The sequence below is a fragment of the Plectropomus leopardus genome, chromosome 23, assembly GCF_026936395.1.
Source record: "Plectropomus leopardus strain MGB_pleo_1.0 chromosome 23, ASM2693639v1, whole genome shotgun sequence".
Taxonomy (NCBI): Eukaryota; Metazoa; Chordata; class Actinopteri; order Perciformes; family Serranidae; genus Plectropomus; species Plectropomus leopardus.
This window is the reverse complement of record NC_142198.1, coordinates 1866503-1882197: the sequence shown is the minus strand read 5'-3', so window position 1 is coordinate 1882197 and position 15695 is coordinate 1866503. Positions and strand designations below refer to the sequence as shown.

At 38.0% G+C, this 15695-nt stretch overlaps 2 protein-coding genes across 2 annotated transcripts in view; both read left to right on the top strand.

The window, feature by feature from the left end:
• Window positions 1–5453, top strand: part of frem1a (Fras1 related extracellular matrix 1a) — a 68309-nt gene extending 62856 nt beyond the window's left edge. The window contains exons 34-37 of the mRNA XM_088073325.1: window positions 1110–1241; window positions 2361–2476; window positions 2676–2761; window positions 3393–5453. Coding sequence (XP_087929451.1) covers window positions 1110–1241; window positions 2361–2476; window positions 2676–2761; window positions 3393–3595 — 537 coding nt within the window. The 3' untranslated portion in view covers window positions 3596–5453. The remainder of the gene's footprint in view (window positions 1–1109; window positions 1242–2360; window positions 2477–2675; window positions 2762–3392) is intronic.
• Window positions 5454–9747: 4294 nt separating this feature from the next.
• LOC121966611 (leucine-rich melanocyte differentiation-associated protein-like) lies at window positions 9748–14983 on the top strand. Its single transcript, XM_042516687.2, has 3 exons — window positions 9748–10181; window positions 10292–10369; window positions 11055–14983. The coding sequence occupies exons 1-3, from the start codon at window positions 10087–10089 to the stop codon at window positions 11245–11247; spliced, it is 366 nt and encodes a 121-aa protein (XP_042372621.2). The 5' UTR covers window positions 9748–10086; the 3' UTR covers window positions 11248–14983.
• Window positions 14984–15695: the final 712 nt, after the last annotated feature.

The window sequence follows — 15695 nt, the reverse complement described above, 5'->3', positions numbered from 1 at the left end:
TATTCAACACAGACAGTACACTTTCATGTTGGTGGGGTTGTTGTCACTTGCTGCTCTTTCCAGCAGCACTTGCTTTATTTCTGCACCTTGTTTATCCTCCACAGAACAGAGCCACATGGTGACATTGATGGAACAAAAAAGAGCAGGAAATTGATTTAAAAAATTTAAAGGCATGAGGATCAACTTATTACTAAGTGTCATCCAAGAGAGACATTAAAAACAGATGGAGTGGTAAAAGTTAAGGTGTGTTGATGGATTCACATCGTCATCTCATGACATAACATTACAAGTGAACGTTTCATCTTAAAAGTTGCTGACAGTCGGCCCAGTAAATGAAATTATTCTTTCTTAGTCTCCAGCTGCTGCTAGAGGCTGCAAACATCCTTTCATTTTATGGTTAGAGTTTACTAACATATGAAAAACTTGTCACAGTATAAACAGTGATTAAATCAGCTACAGATTTAAAGGTCTGGAATCAGGCTAGAATTGTCAGTTTTTGTTGCGAACTGTTTTAGAACATGGAAAAATCCACTATTCAGTCTAATAATCTTCTCAAATAAAAAGTATATAAGTACAACAGCTATTGTCTTGTAGTCCAGTAGGGGACATACATAAACAAACTCTCTCCCATTATATGCCCTGTGTTCCCATTAGTAAACTAGGCTAATGTTCTCTTTGCTTACACAAAAGGAAAGGAAACTGTGAAGTAATGCGAAGAATATATGATTTCCACATTATAGATGGTAAAATTCTGGATAAAGGTGAGGCTGCTCGGTGGCCAATGCAGCCACTTTAAAGCCAACATTTCACTAGGTGACCACCGTGAATGGAAGGATGCTGATTCTATGATTAATTTAGGATCAGGTTACATGGGTTGTGTTTGATTTAAATCAGATGATCTATTGTGTGCATCTCTAGATGGATCATTACAATTATGGAATGTTTTACTATCTAAGGGAAAATGTTGCACTTTGCCTCATAAATATAATGCCTCTTGCTTGTTCCAAATTTCCCATGCCCTATTTACAGGGTTAAGGGGTTAAAAGCATATTGCATTCCAATTAAAGAAAGACTAAACAAATTTTCCTGTGAATGTCTACGGCCCATAGACTACAGATGATAACTCCATACCCAAGCCCTGTGTGCCAGAGCTGATGGGACTTCTGCATTTTAACCAGACTACCAATCAGCTCTTTCACTGCAACGGTGTCTCCTGGAAACCCTGGGCACCAACTGATCAGGTATTACAGCTTTACAATGAAGGAACCTACTTGTAATATGCTTGTACTAGCTTCTTTGTATCTCTGCGAATGACATGTCTGCACTTGGCAATATTTTTCAAATAATATAATATTGTTTTAATTTTTTTCTTTATGTTCAGCTAAAGACTTTGATTATATTTACTTGTAACCCCCAAATTTCCAGCCTGAGCTGTAGTTTGCTCAGATAGTGAGGTAAATTTCTGGGGAATTGAGTGTCATCAGCATAGTGATGAATTCATTATGTCTTCATGAATGATCCCTGTACATTTTAACATCTAATCACTAAGATGGTATGGATCTAGGATACAACCTAACATATTTCCACATGGAATGTTTGTAAATGATACATTTGGAGAGAATTTTCTCTGTGCTTGACAAAACATTGATTGACCTCTGAAATTAATTCTTAAAAAATTTATTTTAAATAATTCATATATACCTGCGATTGTCAACATATCTGCAGGGTTTGTACAGTCATGAAATACCTCGTACCAATTTGAAAACTCAAAAATAATTTGTCATTTTATGGGTTCTAGCTGTGATAAATGGCATCATTTTGCTGATTTTTCAAGAAACATTGCCTTACAAGCTTGGGTTTAAAAGGAAAACAAGCTATATATTTTCATCAAAAATCCCCATAAAAACATTTGAGAAATGCTTTCTACCTATGTATATATATATATATATATATATATATATATATATACCCCAAACTTTCAATCAAGGACTGTAAAGTAAAAACAAAATACAGCCATTTAATATTGCATCCCCTAAAGCAAAATAAAAAAGTCCCTCCCCAGTGCTTAAAAAATAATTTGACATGCCTACCCCTTTATGCACCCCCCCCTCCCCTCTCATTAATAACAAACAGTCCTTACATTATATTTAAATATTCAGGTCAAGTGCTATTCGGAAATAGTATATATTTGAGAAAGGTTGTCTTAAAGTAATGACAAAAAAACGACAAGGAGTATAGATGGTCGTTTCAGAGAATGAATGGCCCCTAACATTTGCCTCAAAATCGTAGAAAGGTCATGGAAATTTATTGGTAAAAATATGAGTAAACTATGTGTCTGCCCATTTTCTTTGCAATCACAGATGGTGAGTGCTCAGAGGTGTCCTCTGGGCTGGACCTTTCACGGTGGACACTGTTACACCCTCAGCACTGAGCACAAGGTCACATGGAGTACAGCTAACAGGGCCTGCAGGGAGAGGTACACTTTACCATGGAGCTCCAATACATTCTGTGTATTTACAGATGAACACATTTAGAGAGAAACTGAGGCAGAAAGCATGGACATACATGCTTCTGATCAGTTTTCTGTTATGCATAAAAACTATATAATCAGAATTATATGCACTACACTGCCTCATCCTTTTGAACACACAACTTTCTCTGTCTGTTTGTTCCAGATATAAAGGAACTCTAGCAAGTGTTCGCTCTAAAACTGACATGGACTGGCTATGGGACTTCAGTGGAAGAAAACCATTTTGGATTGGTGAGTATTTTCTAATCATTTGTTTTAACACTATTCTGTGTTTGTTTTTATGCCTCTGCACAAACTGTAGCAGAGGCTAGCTAGCTGAGGACGCATTATGTTTTGGGGTTGGGGCTGTTAGTACATCTATGCGTTGGTACATTTGTGAACTCACATTCTTGTGAACGCGATTATCTCAAGAACACCTTGTGGGGATTTCTTCAGATTTGGCACAAACATTCCATTGGACTCAAGGATGAACTAATTAAATTTTGGTGGTCAAAGGTCAAGGTCATGCTGACCTTTTACTCGTCTTATTGTTATTAAAGCTATATCTCGAAAACACCTTGAGGGAATTTCTTCAAATTTGACACAAACATCTACTTGAACTGAAGATTGAATAGATTTGACAATCTGGTGGTCCAATGTTAAGGTCACAGTAACATCACAAAAAACATTTTTGGCCATAACTCAAGAATTCATACGCTCGAAGGGACTTTTCCAGTTACTGCAACTTGACTTGCGCAGAGGCATAGAATAGCATAGCTATATTTGTAGTTTTTTGTCATTAAATTTAATTTTTCCATTTTAAAAGAAAACCAGACTGCCACTTCTTCATTCCAGTTCACTGATTTTTCTCCTGCTGTTTAAGGCCTTAATGATCGCGACGGCCGAGGACGCTGGGAGTGGGCAGAGGGTGAGCCGGTCAGCTACACTAATTGGAGAAAGATGCCTCTTCGGTCCAAAATAAGGGGAAGCAAAAAGTGCGTCCTGGTATGGAAAAGAGCAAAATGGCAAATCAGGGACTGTAAGACGAGTAGAGGTCATCACTTTGTGTGTTCAATAAGAACATGACTTCAACAGTGTATGGAGCATCACAGCCATGAGCCACTGTGTTGTCTCAGGAGGAGGAAGGACTGATCCTAAGGACATTTACACTGTAATACCAGACAACTTTCCGATAAGGATCAAAGGGAGCTTTGCTGAAAGTCTTCATTTCATTTATAATGAGCTTTCTGACTATTATTGTGTCTAAACAGTAACCTATTTCACTAAGTGACTTTGTTTACACTGCAGTTATACTAATTAACCACTGAAAGTGTTGTTATAAATGTAAAGCCAACATGTTCTCATCCCAAGTCGTCACATATTGCTGCTTTGCAGTGGACTTCTGCATCTAAATATTACCCTCTAGCTATGCCTCTGCATCTGCTGTTGACATTTTAGGATGTCGCTACCGTGACGTCAACAAATGCACATGGTGTGATGACAAAGCATGTGGTTATATTTAGAAAGCACAAACACATTGCAAAACTGAGATGTCAACAAAAGCTCATGCTGGCACGGATGGGCAGGTTTAGGCAAAACGTCACATGGTGAAGTATCTGCCCTATAGAGGCTGTTGTGGTGTTTAAACCAGCATGTTCACTGTGTGTTCACTGCATGTTCACCTCTTGTTCACTTCCTGTTCACTGTGGTTAGTGAGACAAATAGTTTGGTATATCTGTTTTTTAATCATTGTAATTTCCTACAGGTCCTGCATCATTACCCAAGGCAGTCTGTGTCCAGATCTATTGTTAAGGCTTTTATTCAGAGTTTTTTTGTGTTTAAACTGTGCATATCCCTAAATTAATTTGTGTTTAATCAGATTACCATTACCTAATTGACCCAGCATTCCAGCGGGAGTACTGCTTAGTTTCCGTGTCTACAGGCAAAATATAATGAAAATGGTGGTCTGCTGGGTGCACTGTACTTGATTGGAATTTGGGCTTAAAGACTATGCACAGACAGCGGTGATGCTGGTGAGGGGCGTTGGATATCGGCACTCGATACCTTTTAAGGCAGGGATACTCAACTTGCTTTGCTTAGGGACCACTTTTGCATAATAACAGGTGGCCGGGGGCCAGTCGCAGCAGCCCCATACATGTTTCCATGGTTTTAGAACATTTCTAGTATTTTTGGACATTAAAAGGATTTTTGGTTGGTATTTTGATCCCCCACTTACACTTTTATTGATCAACACGGTCTGTTTTGATGCTGTTTTATGCACTCTGGCACCTTATGGATACTAAAAGTACCAAAACTATTGCCAGTGTGAATGACTTTATTTTTACTGTAAATTAGAAAATGGTTGGGGGGCCATTCACCACCCTATCAGGGGCCAGATTTGGCCCACAGGCTGTAAGTTGAGTTTTGCTGCTTTAAGGTATTGACCAAAATAACCCAGTAAACTTCTTCAATCAAACGCAACCTATTTTTGATCCTTTTTGTACCCAGATCTAAAAATTTTGTTCGCAGCAAGTCACAGCAAGTGTTTTTTTTATTTATTATGTGTGATTGGCAAATTACTGCAACAGCTAAAAAACAGTCCAAGTCATGTGACTCGGGTCCACACTTCTAGCTACAACCAAAGTTGATGGGGGGCCCACTGGGGACCCAACAGCTAATTTCTGTTGTTGGGCCCCATAAAAAGCTAATCCGGCCATGGACAGAGCATCTGCTCCCCTTTGTTGTATTGTCCTTTCAGATTTTTCACAAATGTTTGTTTCAACATGTTTCTATGAAAATTAGTATGTGCTTGTTGGGCATCACTTGAGTTCGTCATTTCATCAAAGATGTCCTCAAACCTTATTATTCATAGATTCACAGACATGTTTATTCGGTGCTGTAAACAGAAAAAAAATATCCAAATAAATGTCACGACGAAATCATAGTCGAATCGCTTAAATGTAGCTCTAACTGATTATTTTGTACAATCAGTCCATTTGTTTTTTATTTTTAGAATTCATTGAATTCCATTACCATTTCAAAAGGGACTAATGTCATAATCTGTAGGAATGGTTCAGTTCTCACGAGAAAAATAAAATCAGTATTTGTGAGAACTTGTCCAGTGAGATTTCAGACAGCAGACGCTAATCTGTGAGTGGAGGCATGTTGTGAACTCCAAAATCAGTTCATAAAAGAGGCAATGCTACTCCTTAATTTAATAATATGTCATTAATTGATATGATTAGCAAACCATCTGTCATTGTTTACTGATAAACAGATAATTTTGATATCTCCTTCCTGTTTATGAGCTGTTGTGCACTTTCTGAGAAATCACCCCTGTCAGTGTTATTTAGCTCTGGTCCAGTAGGTCTTTGCAACCACAAGGTTTCAGCAGCAATGTGATTATCCCTATCATGTGATCTACAGCCGGGCTATGAAAGAGGGCCTTTTATACCAGCTGGTCGCTCTTCTCAGAGGTTTGCATGCACTGGAAACATACACTGGATCCTCTTCAGCTCGGTAAGTCAAGCTAACACAGCTGCGTCCAGATTCATACTTGTTCCACAAGGACAAGTTGAAATATTGATGCAGATTAAGATACCAACATGTTGTTATCAAGTACTGCTGTCAATAAAATATGTTCTTTGCTAAAATGACAGCAGCATTTGGAGAACCAGTCAGGAGGGAGGTCCTCTCAGTTTTGAGACAGTCACATTTTGATACTTTGCTGGTAGGTGAGTGTGTGAGCAGCTTCTCACCTCACAGTGTATCATGTGCAGCCATGTGCTGTGAAAAAGGCATTAAAATCATTTCATGCAAAGAGCAGTCCTACTTTGAATAATCTCAACCTTAATACGCGTGTTCACTGTGTTTAATCTGTAATATGTTTTAGAAGAAAGAAGGCTTTCAGGTGACATAACAAACCCTCTGGCTGCACTTTTTTTTAGGTCAACACTTCCCTACTGGCTGCAGTGACCTCATTATTTTCTGTGCTGTTTTTACTGAAATGATTTTGTTCTTTCTTTCATTTCTGATATAGAAATCTTTTTTCATTCTTTATTAACACAACACATTGCAACAAAGATCCAGCATACAAATAAACATATAGAATCAGCATAATAAAGAGCCAGGGGGATATCCCATTCAACGGAAACATTGTAGGAGTGTCAAGTGTCTTGATTGCCACCTCGTCAGTCGAATCAATAAGTAGTTACATATGGTGTCAATATCCTTTAGAAAAGCAATAATTTCTTCATCTTTAAATACTTTGCTAAAATCATTACCAAAGTCAAAATGAAGAGGGTTTTGTCTTTTCTTGCGTACGCGAGGAAACCAAACACCTCAATTTTCAAAGACATGGTCCATGATGAATCCGCAAATGTCCTTCCAGAATTTCCAGGTGTGAGAACATCAAAAAAAGGTGTAAAACAGTTTTAGTGTTCATCACAAAAAGAGCAGCATGCAGTGGCAGGCAGGGTAGAACTAATGAATCATTTTAAAGGACACTGCCTTAACCTGATTTACAATCTAATATTAATGACAAAGCATCCACTTCATTTCTGATATTTTTGAGCATTTTGTGTTGAAGATGAGAAATATGATTTGTACTCAAGTTAATGTATCCAGGTTATCATTAAATGTGCCAGTTGACTGTTTATTTTATAGTTTCTAACAATGTTTATTTCATGTCTTTTGAAGCACGGAGCTGGAGTAAGGATGAGGTTGGTCAGCCTTGTCAACCAAATGAGAACTGTGTCAGTCTGAAAGTAGTAATGACAGTTACGCTGCACTGTGTGCCCCTTTACCCCGGCTGTAATAGGGCCCATTGTATCTCATTTTTACATTTTTACAATAATTGAAAAAAAAATTGAATAATATCAGCACATCATTGATATTGGCCAATTTTTGCTTTAAAATGTTGACCTGAATCAGCTGACATGCTGATTTCTGCTGATATCATAAACCGATTTTTGAAAGTTATTTTTATTAACAAAGTGAACATGCAGCATGAACCCTAAGTTGAGGTATTTTCCTTATTTTGTAAAGTGAATGTATCATTATACACACTGATAAGCACTGTATTCCATGTCTCCATCTGCTGGTTGGCCTTCGCGATCAGAGTCTGCAGAATATGATGCTATTCACTACAGAAGAGTATCGATGATCACTGAAATTAGCTGGGGATAAAAGTCCATATATATCGATATATCAATATCGGTATTGGTTATCGGTCAAATGAGTTATATAAAGGCATATTGGATATATATACATATCTGCAAAAAATCCAATATTGTGCATCTCTAGAAATTACTATAGTGTTGATGGAACTGGTTCAGTATTGCAGAATACATTTATACAGTATATACTGTATATGTATGTGTGTGTGTGTTTCGGCCCTTTTAAAAGTTTTTAATGACATTTTCTTAGCTACTGACTCTGGTCACTGCGTTATCCTGGTGCTCTTGGATCTGACTGCAGCATTCAATACAGTGGACCATGACATACTGATTGCTCGTCTGGAGCAGTGGGTGGGAATCAGTGGCACGGCTCTGGAATGGTTCAGGTCCTACCTGTCCCATCGGACATTCTGTGTTAGTCTTGGTGACTCTGTGTCCTCCACTGCTCCTCTCTCATGTGGGGTCCCACAGGGTTCGGTCCTGGGCCCTCTGTTATTTTCTTTATACCTCCTCCCACTTGGCTCCATCCTCAGAAAGCATGGTGTTGCTTTCCATTGTTATGCTGACGACAGTCAGATCTATTTCCCCCTCAAAAAGGCTGATTCATTCTCTCTTCAGCCTCTTTTAAATTGCCTGGATGACCTCAAGGCCTGGATGGCTCTAAACTTTCTGAGTTTTAATGAGAGAAAAACTGAAGTGTTGGTCTTTGGTGGCACTTCTGTGACCCCCCCAATTGATCTAGGTCCCTTGGCACAATACGCCAAACCCATCGTTAATGATCTGGGGATTATAGTGGACGCAGATCTTAAATTTGACAGCCAGATCAAAGCTGTGGTGAAATCAAGTTTCTTCCAGTTAAGGCAGCTGGCCTTAATTAAAACCATTTGTTCACAGACAGCACTTTGAAACAGTGATCTACGCCTTTGTAACTAATAGACTGGATTACTGCAACGCTCTGTATTTGGGGGTTAGTGGGTCCTCCATTGCTCGTCTCCAGTTGGTGCAGAATGCCGCTGCACGTCTTTTAACAGGCACAAGAAAGTTTGATCACATTTCACAGATTTTAGCTTCACTTCACTGGCTGCCCATCCATTTTAGAATTCATTTTAAGATTCTTTTATTTGTTTTTAAATCTTTAAATGGTCTTGCCCCACCATACCTCTCTGAGCTTCTGCACCCCTATACACCCAGCCGGTCTCTCAGGTCAGCTGACCAGCTGCTCCTGAGGGTGCCCAAGACAAGGCTGAAGCTCAGAGGGGATCGAGCGTTTTCTGTTGCGGCTCCAAAACTTTGGAATGAGCTGCCGCTGCACATTAGACAGGCCTCCTCACTGTCTGATTTTAAAACCCTTCTTAAAACCCATCTGTTTTCTTTAGCTTTTAACATCACGTAGGGTTGTTGCTTCACATGTGCATAGATACGACGGGCAATACACTTTTAGCCTATTTATTAATTATGTTTTATTGTTTATGCTGTTTTTAGTTCTATTATTTTATTGTCCTTTATTATTTTTATTATTTTTATTTTTATTGTCTTTGTACAGCACCTTGGTCGACTCTGGTTGTTTTAAAAGTGCTTTATAAATAAATCTGATTGATTGATTGATTGTGTTTGTGTGTGTGTTTGTGATATTGTCTGATACCAGTATATTTGCCAATTCTGATATTTCAATTAAAAGCCAATACTGGCCAATACCGATGACATGTCAATATTAACGTGCATCACAGATAATTTCAGATAATTTAAATGTTGTTTAACTGGAAAAAGTGATAAAGAAGATTATGAATAAAAAAAATAATAATAAAATAAAACCAAAAACAAACAATAAAAGAAATAACAAAGATAGAGACAGAGAGAAAGCACTTAATTAAAAAATGTTCTAATAGATGATTATAAGATTTATATTTTCTGGATTTTTTCCCCCCATTTTTTAAAATATTGATTTAATTATCACACCAAGCTTAATTTCTAGTAATTGTCTTGTCACCTTTTACAATTTATTTTATTATTTATTTTTCTTCAATTTGAAGGACATTTCTTGCCAAATTGTTGATGTTTTTTTTTTTTTTTTTAACTAAATCAAATCAGTTTTTGAGGGTTTCAGATGTTAAAATACTTGTAAAAGGCTTCTGAACGCAGCACAAGAAAAAAAATGTCACTCTAAATGTAAAAGGGTTAATCTCACATAAATATTTGTAGGTAAATATAAAATCAGTTAGAAAACATACACAGTGATACAGTAAACTGCTGTGTGTTTCCATCAAATGTGAGCAGTCTGAGAGCGGCGTGTTGTCCTTCATTCCCTCCTTTTGGAACCTGGCTCTGCTGGGTCAGCTGGAGAAGCTCAGCACTCTGATCCTGGACTGCAACAACTTCACATCTCACATCAAGTTCCCCTACATGCTGAGTGTCACCACAGTGTGCATCAACAAGAACAAGATCAACAACCTGCCCGTGTTTGTGGAGGAAGTCGGACTAAAATTCCCCAACTTAAAGTGAGCCTGGGCTTGTTGTGTGTGTATGCAGAGGAACTGGAGTCAGTTTCTATAACCCAGATTTACATTCCTCTCTGCTTTGTGCTTCTGTGCACTCCTCTCTGCTACAGAATCCTCAGTATGATGAACAATGAGGCAGCACCGAGCTATTTTAATGGAGGCAGTCTGACCCAGTACAAAGATTACAGGTGAGCATCCAGGGCCTTTTCACGCAAATCAAGAACCACAGCGTTTCTAAAATCCTGGCCATGACTCGACACAACCTGATCCTGCATTAGCTTTCTAATCAATGACACTGAAGTTTCACCTGAACTGAACATGTTCATTTCAAATGTCAAAAATCCATCAAAACCAGACCTTTGGTGCAACAGCTTTGGACATTTTACTTGTATTATGATGCCCCTATGTGGTTCCTTAGTGCGAGAACATGGCCCCAAAAGATCCTGTATATTGGAATGTGAAAAACCCCTTCATATCAAAGAAAATTGGCTTGATTTGTCTTAAAAAAAAATATATTGGAATTGGTCGACAAGCAACTTGACAAGAAATGGTCCAAAAGACAAAAACAAAAATAAGCAAAAAATTTGTAAAAAAAAAAAGTTACAAGAAAATTAACAGAAAATAAGTTAAAAAAAAAACAAAAAAAAAAACAATAATAAAAAAAGAAAATGATTTCAAGAGAGTGCTTATCAAAACATGTTTTTTTTTGTTGTATAACATTATTTCAAATACATAATTCTGAGAATTTTAAATGTATATTTTGGACATTTTACTTTCCTTTAAAAACAAAGTACTAATCCCTCCCAGCTAAATTTCTGATCCTTTCCTTGTAATGTCTTGTTCTTGATTTCCTTTATGCCTTTTCCTCCTCAGACAGTATGTCATCAGTCAGATCCCTGGCCTGGAGATCCTGGATGACACGGAGGTCCTGGAGAAGGAGAGAGCCCAGGCTCGAAAAACATACCGGCTGCAGCAGATCAGTCGCAGCAGCAGGAAGAGGAAGGAAGACTCATCCAAGAAACACACACAAATGAAGAAAAAGTCAAATACTGTCATCAGACAATAAGACAATAAGGTATTAAGATCTCTGCTTAAATGTTACTCTGTCAACATTATTATTCATGTTTCAATGCATGTTCTGTATCTGCTGCGTCAGCATATATTTAGGGAAAAGTGGAGATTATCTGAACTTTTCACAACTTGAGACAGGCATCCTTCATCCTTCGCTTTGCCTCATAGGCAAACTGGAGCAGGTCAAGCCTGCCCGCCACCGTAGTGGTGAGGTGGTCATTCACCTCTCTCTCCGTACACTGGCAAAGGATAGATGTGAGTGCCACTGGTCTGAAGGTCTTCATCTCTCTGGCATTGGACTTCCTTGGCACAGGAAAAAGAGTGGACTCCTTCCATACTTGTGCAACACAGCAGGAGACAAGGAGATTCTGATTGATGACCTCACCCAGCGGGACAGATCAGTCTTTCAGCACCCTGGCCTGTCTGGGCCAGGGGCCTTGTGATGGTTACTGCGGCTTAGTATTGATGTTGCCTTCCTTTTATCCACTGTGATCGATGGACAGGTGGGGCTGGGGAGGGTCCAACGGGATCAACCACGGACCCTTCACTGGTCCATTTGCTGCAGAAAATCCAGGTTCTGCAAAAGCTTCTTCTGCAATAAGACTTTTGAACTCCCAGTAACCAGCATCCCCCCATGCTGACTGAATAACATCTGCTGATTGTCATCTAAGGACTGCACTTTACATTTCTGCAAAATAGATTCTTAAATTATTATTTTTGTTAAATTATTTTTGTATGAACCACCTTTCATATATGTATATACACAGATGGATATATTTTTTACTGTCTTTGGCGTGTTGAACCAGATGTGAGGAAATGTTGTTCTTCTGTATGCCTGTCTGATAGAGTCTGAATGACAATGAATCTTGAATCTTGAATCTTGAACAGATCCTCTGTAAAGGAGGCAGGATCAGGGCACTGGATCTGTACTGATTTCTTGGCTCATCCTATCATGGTATTAAGCCCTTGCCATGCCTCCTTTGGGTTGCCAGTGGTGAATTTTTCCTTCACTGTTATGGTTTTAAGTTTTTGTGTTATACTGTGGACTTGGTTTTGGGGGTTCTGTTCCATGTTTCTTGTTTTCGTTGTTTCTAGCTACTCATGCTCTGTTTCCTGATTTATTTTCGATTTTCACTCCTCGTGTTTCCGCTGTGTACACATACGAATGCGTTCCACTTTCTTCTTGGTCAGTTTGTCTGGGGTCCCTGCTGCTGTTGTTCCTTGCTGTGTCCTGCCTTTGTACTGCCCTCTGATTCCTGCTGTGATGCTGGTTTCTGTATTTGATTTTTCAGTCATATTTCATTTGTACTTTGTGTTTTTGGTTACCTGTGCATTTTTTTGGACTTGCTCATAGCATTAAATGCTCGCTTTTGGTTGCTCGCTTGTCTGCCTGTTCTGTGTTCTGCATTTTTGGTCCTCCTTTAACCTCACCCCTTGACATCCACTCTGTTTTTTAAGTGGAGCTTGGGCAGTCTGGTCTTCCATCTCAACTCACTATTGAACTCATTTAAAAAAAAACCAGCAGGAAACCAACGCACTTGTCTTTAGGGAAAAATAGTCAAAATGCCTTTATTTCATTGGCAGGTTCTAAACATACAACTTGATTAAAAAACAATTGATTCTTCGATGCGTTTCGGTGTCAAGCCTTCTACAGGAAGTTGACGATCAAACTTTTTGACTGTGTGAGTGTGTCTCCCTGCAGGAACGCTGCTTTCTTGTTGTTCAGTGTTTTTAGGTCCTTGGTGACCCAAGGCTTGTTGTTGGGATACAGCTTGACCTGTTTTGATGTTACAGCAGTGTACACACAGAGAGTAAGATAGGAGGAGGAGTCTGGCAGCAGGTTTAGGTCCCCTTTACAGCTTTAGAAAAATATTTCCCAATCTATGATCCCCATGCAGCCCCTTAGTGTAACAACAGAGTCCTTGTTCCAGACTTTAATGGTTTGTATATGTCTGTTTTCAGTGTTTGTCTGTATTTTGGGAGCAGCAGAATGACATTATGGTGAGAACAGCCAAAAGATGGGCTTTGAGACATAGGCACCCAGTATGTTATCAAAAGACAGACCCAACGTTCTGTCAAGTCTGGTTGATGATGAGACATACTGCTCAAATTTGGGTGTAATGTGGTGACATCTGTTAACTCTTTGAAACCTTGAAAAACCTTGAAATCTTATGCTGTGTTCAGATGCTTTTCACAAGCAAATTGGTTTGATTTCTTTTGAAAACATGGAGGAGAACAAAGCCATGAGCAACTTTACAAGAAATGCCCAACAAATTCCAACAAATTAGTAAAATGTGACAAGAAAAATATCCAGGGAAAAGGGAAAAAAGGAAAAGGAAAGATTAGGGGAAAAAATCCATAAAATTAATATTATAGTAATTTTATGATTAAAATGTTACAGAAAAATTGATAAAATAAATATTTTTAGCACTTTTTAAAGGTTATTTTCTTGATAGTTTTTTTTGTTTAAGATCTTTTTGCATATTTTCAGTGACTGTCTTGTAGAGTTTTTTTAATGTTGTGTTTTTGTTTTGTTGTTGTTTTGTTGTTTGGTTTTTTTCCTTGTTTTCTTTTTTTTTTTTTTCAAATTTTGAGCTCATTTTTAGGCCAAGTCTTCTTCAGTTGCTTGTCTCCTGTGTTTGAAAGAATTTGCATCAATTTGCTCAGGTTTTAGAGCTGGGTTGGGAACCTCCGGCCTCCAGGGTGTGAACAGCCTGCCACGCAATTCTAAAAATAAATATTAACAGAAAATGTTGACAGTAATTGCTTTTCTGGGATAACACTGATGCTATGCATGTCCAAGTCAGGTTCAGAGTCAATGAACACAACACGTGAGGTTAAGTGCCATCTCGCGACAACATCGGGGATTGATTGACAAAGTGATATTCGTCATGGCGAGCGCTAGGAAATGGACAAACTATATTTCTTTATAGAATCTCAGACTGTGAAATTACTGGACCACTTGTTGTTTGCAGCCATGCAAAGCTTGCCTGCGATTGACTTCCATGTTTGCCCCCTGTCTCTGTCAAAGCGCTTCATGTGAGATCCGTCCAATACAACATCGGTTATTTCATCTGACAACCCTGTCTCTGTGAAACAGGAGACTGGTTTGACAGTAGTTTGAGTTGATACTAGTCCAAGTAAATGAATGTTAATGTTGCTCTGTGTCTGCTGGATGTATAGTAAAAGAAACAATTGTTTGGTAAAGTCATATTAGCTGTCAATGTTGTGCTTGCAGTTTTTTAGGCTGCTCCCCCAAATGGCCAAAAAATCCATTTCTGCAGCTGTAATGAAATGACGGATCACTAAAGACCTGCTTTCCTACTACAACAACCCTTCTCTCTTCATGTAGTAATCATTTGTTGTTGGATTATCGCTACAGAAACTTTGGGCATTTGGCACTTTTCAAAGCAATAGAAGGTGGATTTAGTGGTCATTTTTTAAACAAAGTTAAAAAAACAAATGACATTTATCCTTGATCCTGCTACATCTTTGGAGTTGAATGATGAGTTGATTAAAATCACTAGCTACTATTAAGATTCCATCTGGTTGCTTGGTGATGTTGCTGCTGGTGGCATCATTCAATCCCTGTATCATTTCAGTAATACTTGAAACAAATGTTTTACTAACATGTCAACATGGCACAAAAAATGAATGAATAAATAAAAATCAATAAATGCAGCTTATAAGTGCTTGTATGAAATACAGTATCTTCATACTTTCTCAAATTGGCGTGATTTCTTTCAAAAACATGAGGAAAAGACAATGAGCAGCTTACCAAGAAATGTGCTTGACATTGCAAGAAATTTGTAGATTTAGATGATTATTGTAATTAAGCCAGTCCAGAGAACTGTATTTATAATTATCATAATTACATATTAAATACACAAGTTACCTCAAATAATTATATATATATATATATATATATATATATATATATATATATATATATATATATATTCCAGATCATTATTTTTTTCAGGATTTATATATTAACTTTTGTTTTTATTTTGTTTTTGTGCTAATTTTCACATTATTTTCTTGTATCTTGTATTAATTTCTTACAATTTTAGGGGGTCATTTCTCCTCAAATCAGCCAATTTAGCCAGGTTTTAAAGTTTAGATAGGTTTAGGCTTTTTGGAAATTAAACTTTTTGTTAAAGCAATGCTAAGTGTGAAAGCTTTGTTTATGACACTCACTATACACCGTTCATCCCACACACACCTGATTTGGAGTAACAACTTCATACGTCTTCCTTTGTTGTCTAGTTTGAGTGGCCATCTCCTCTCTCATGACTCTGTACTGACAGATACCGTCGTCAGTTAAATGTCCAGAATGAGTCATTTTCAGGTTTAAAAGTAGAAAACTAAAGGACCTACGAGTCATGAGTTTAGTTGAGAAATTAACTCTTAGTTTGATTTCTGACCAGACCTGCATGCAGT

Excerpts from the sequence above, each read along its gene's own strand:
- LOC121966611 (XM_042516687.2), top strand. The coding sequence starts at position 10,087 with ATGCTGAGTGTCACCACAGTGTGCATCAACAAGAACAAGATCAACAAC. Across the intron at positions 10,182-10,291 it reads CTAAAATTCCCCAACTTAAA|AATCCTCAGTATGATGAACA; the intron begins GTGAGCCTGGGC and ends TCTCTGCTACAG. Across the intron at positions 10,370-11,054 it reads ACCCAGTACAAAGATTACAG|ACAGTATGTCATCAGTCAGA; the intron begins GTGAGCATCCAG and ends TTTCCTCCTCAG.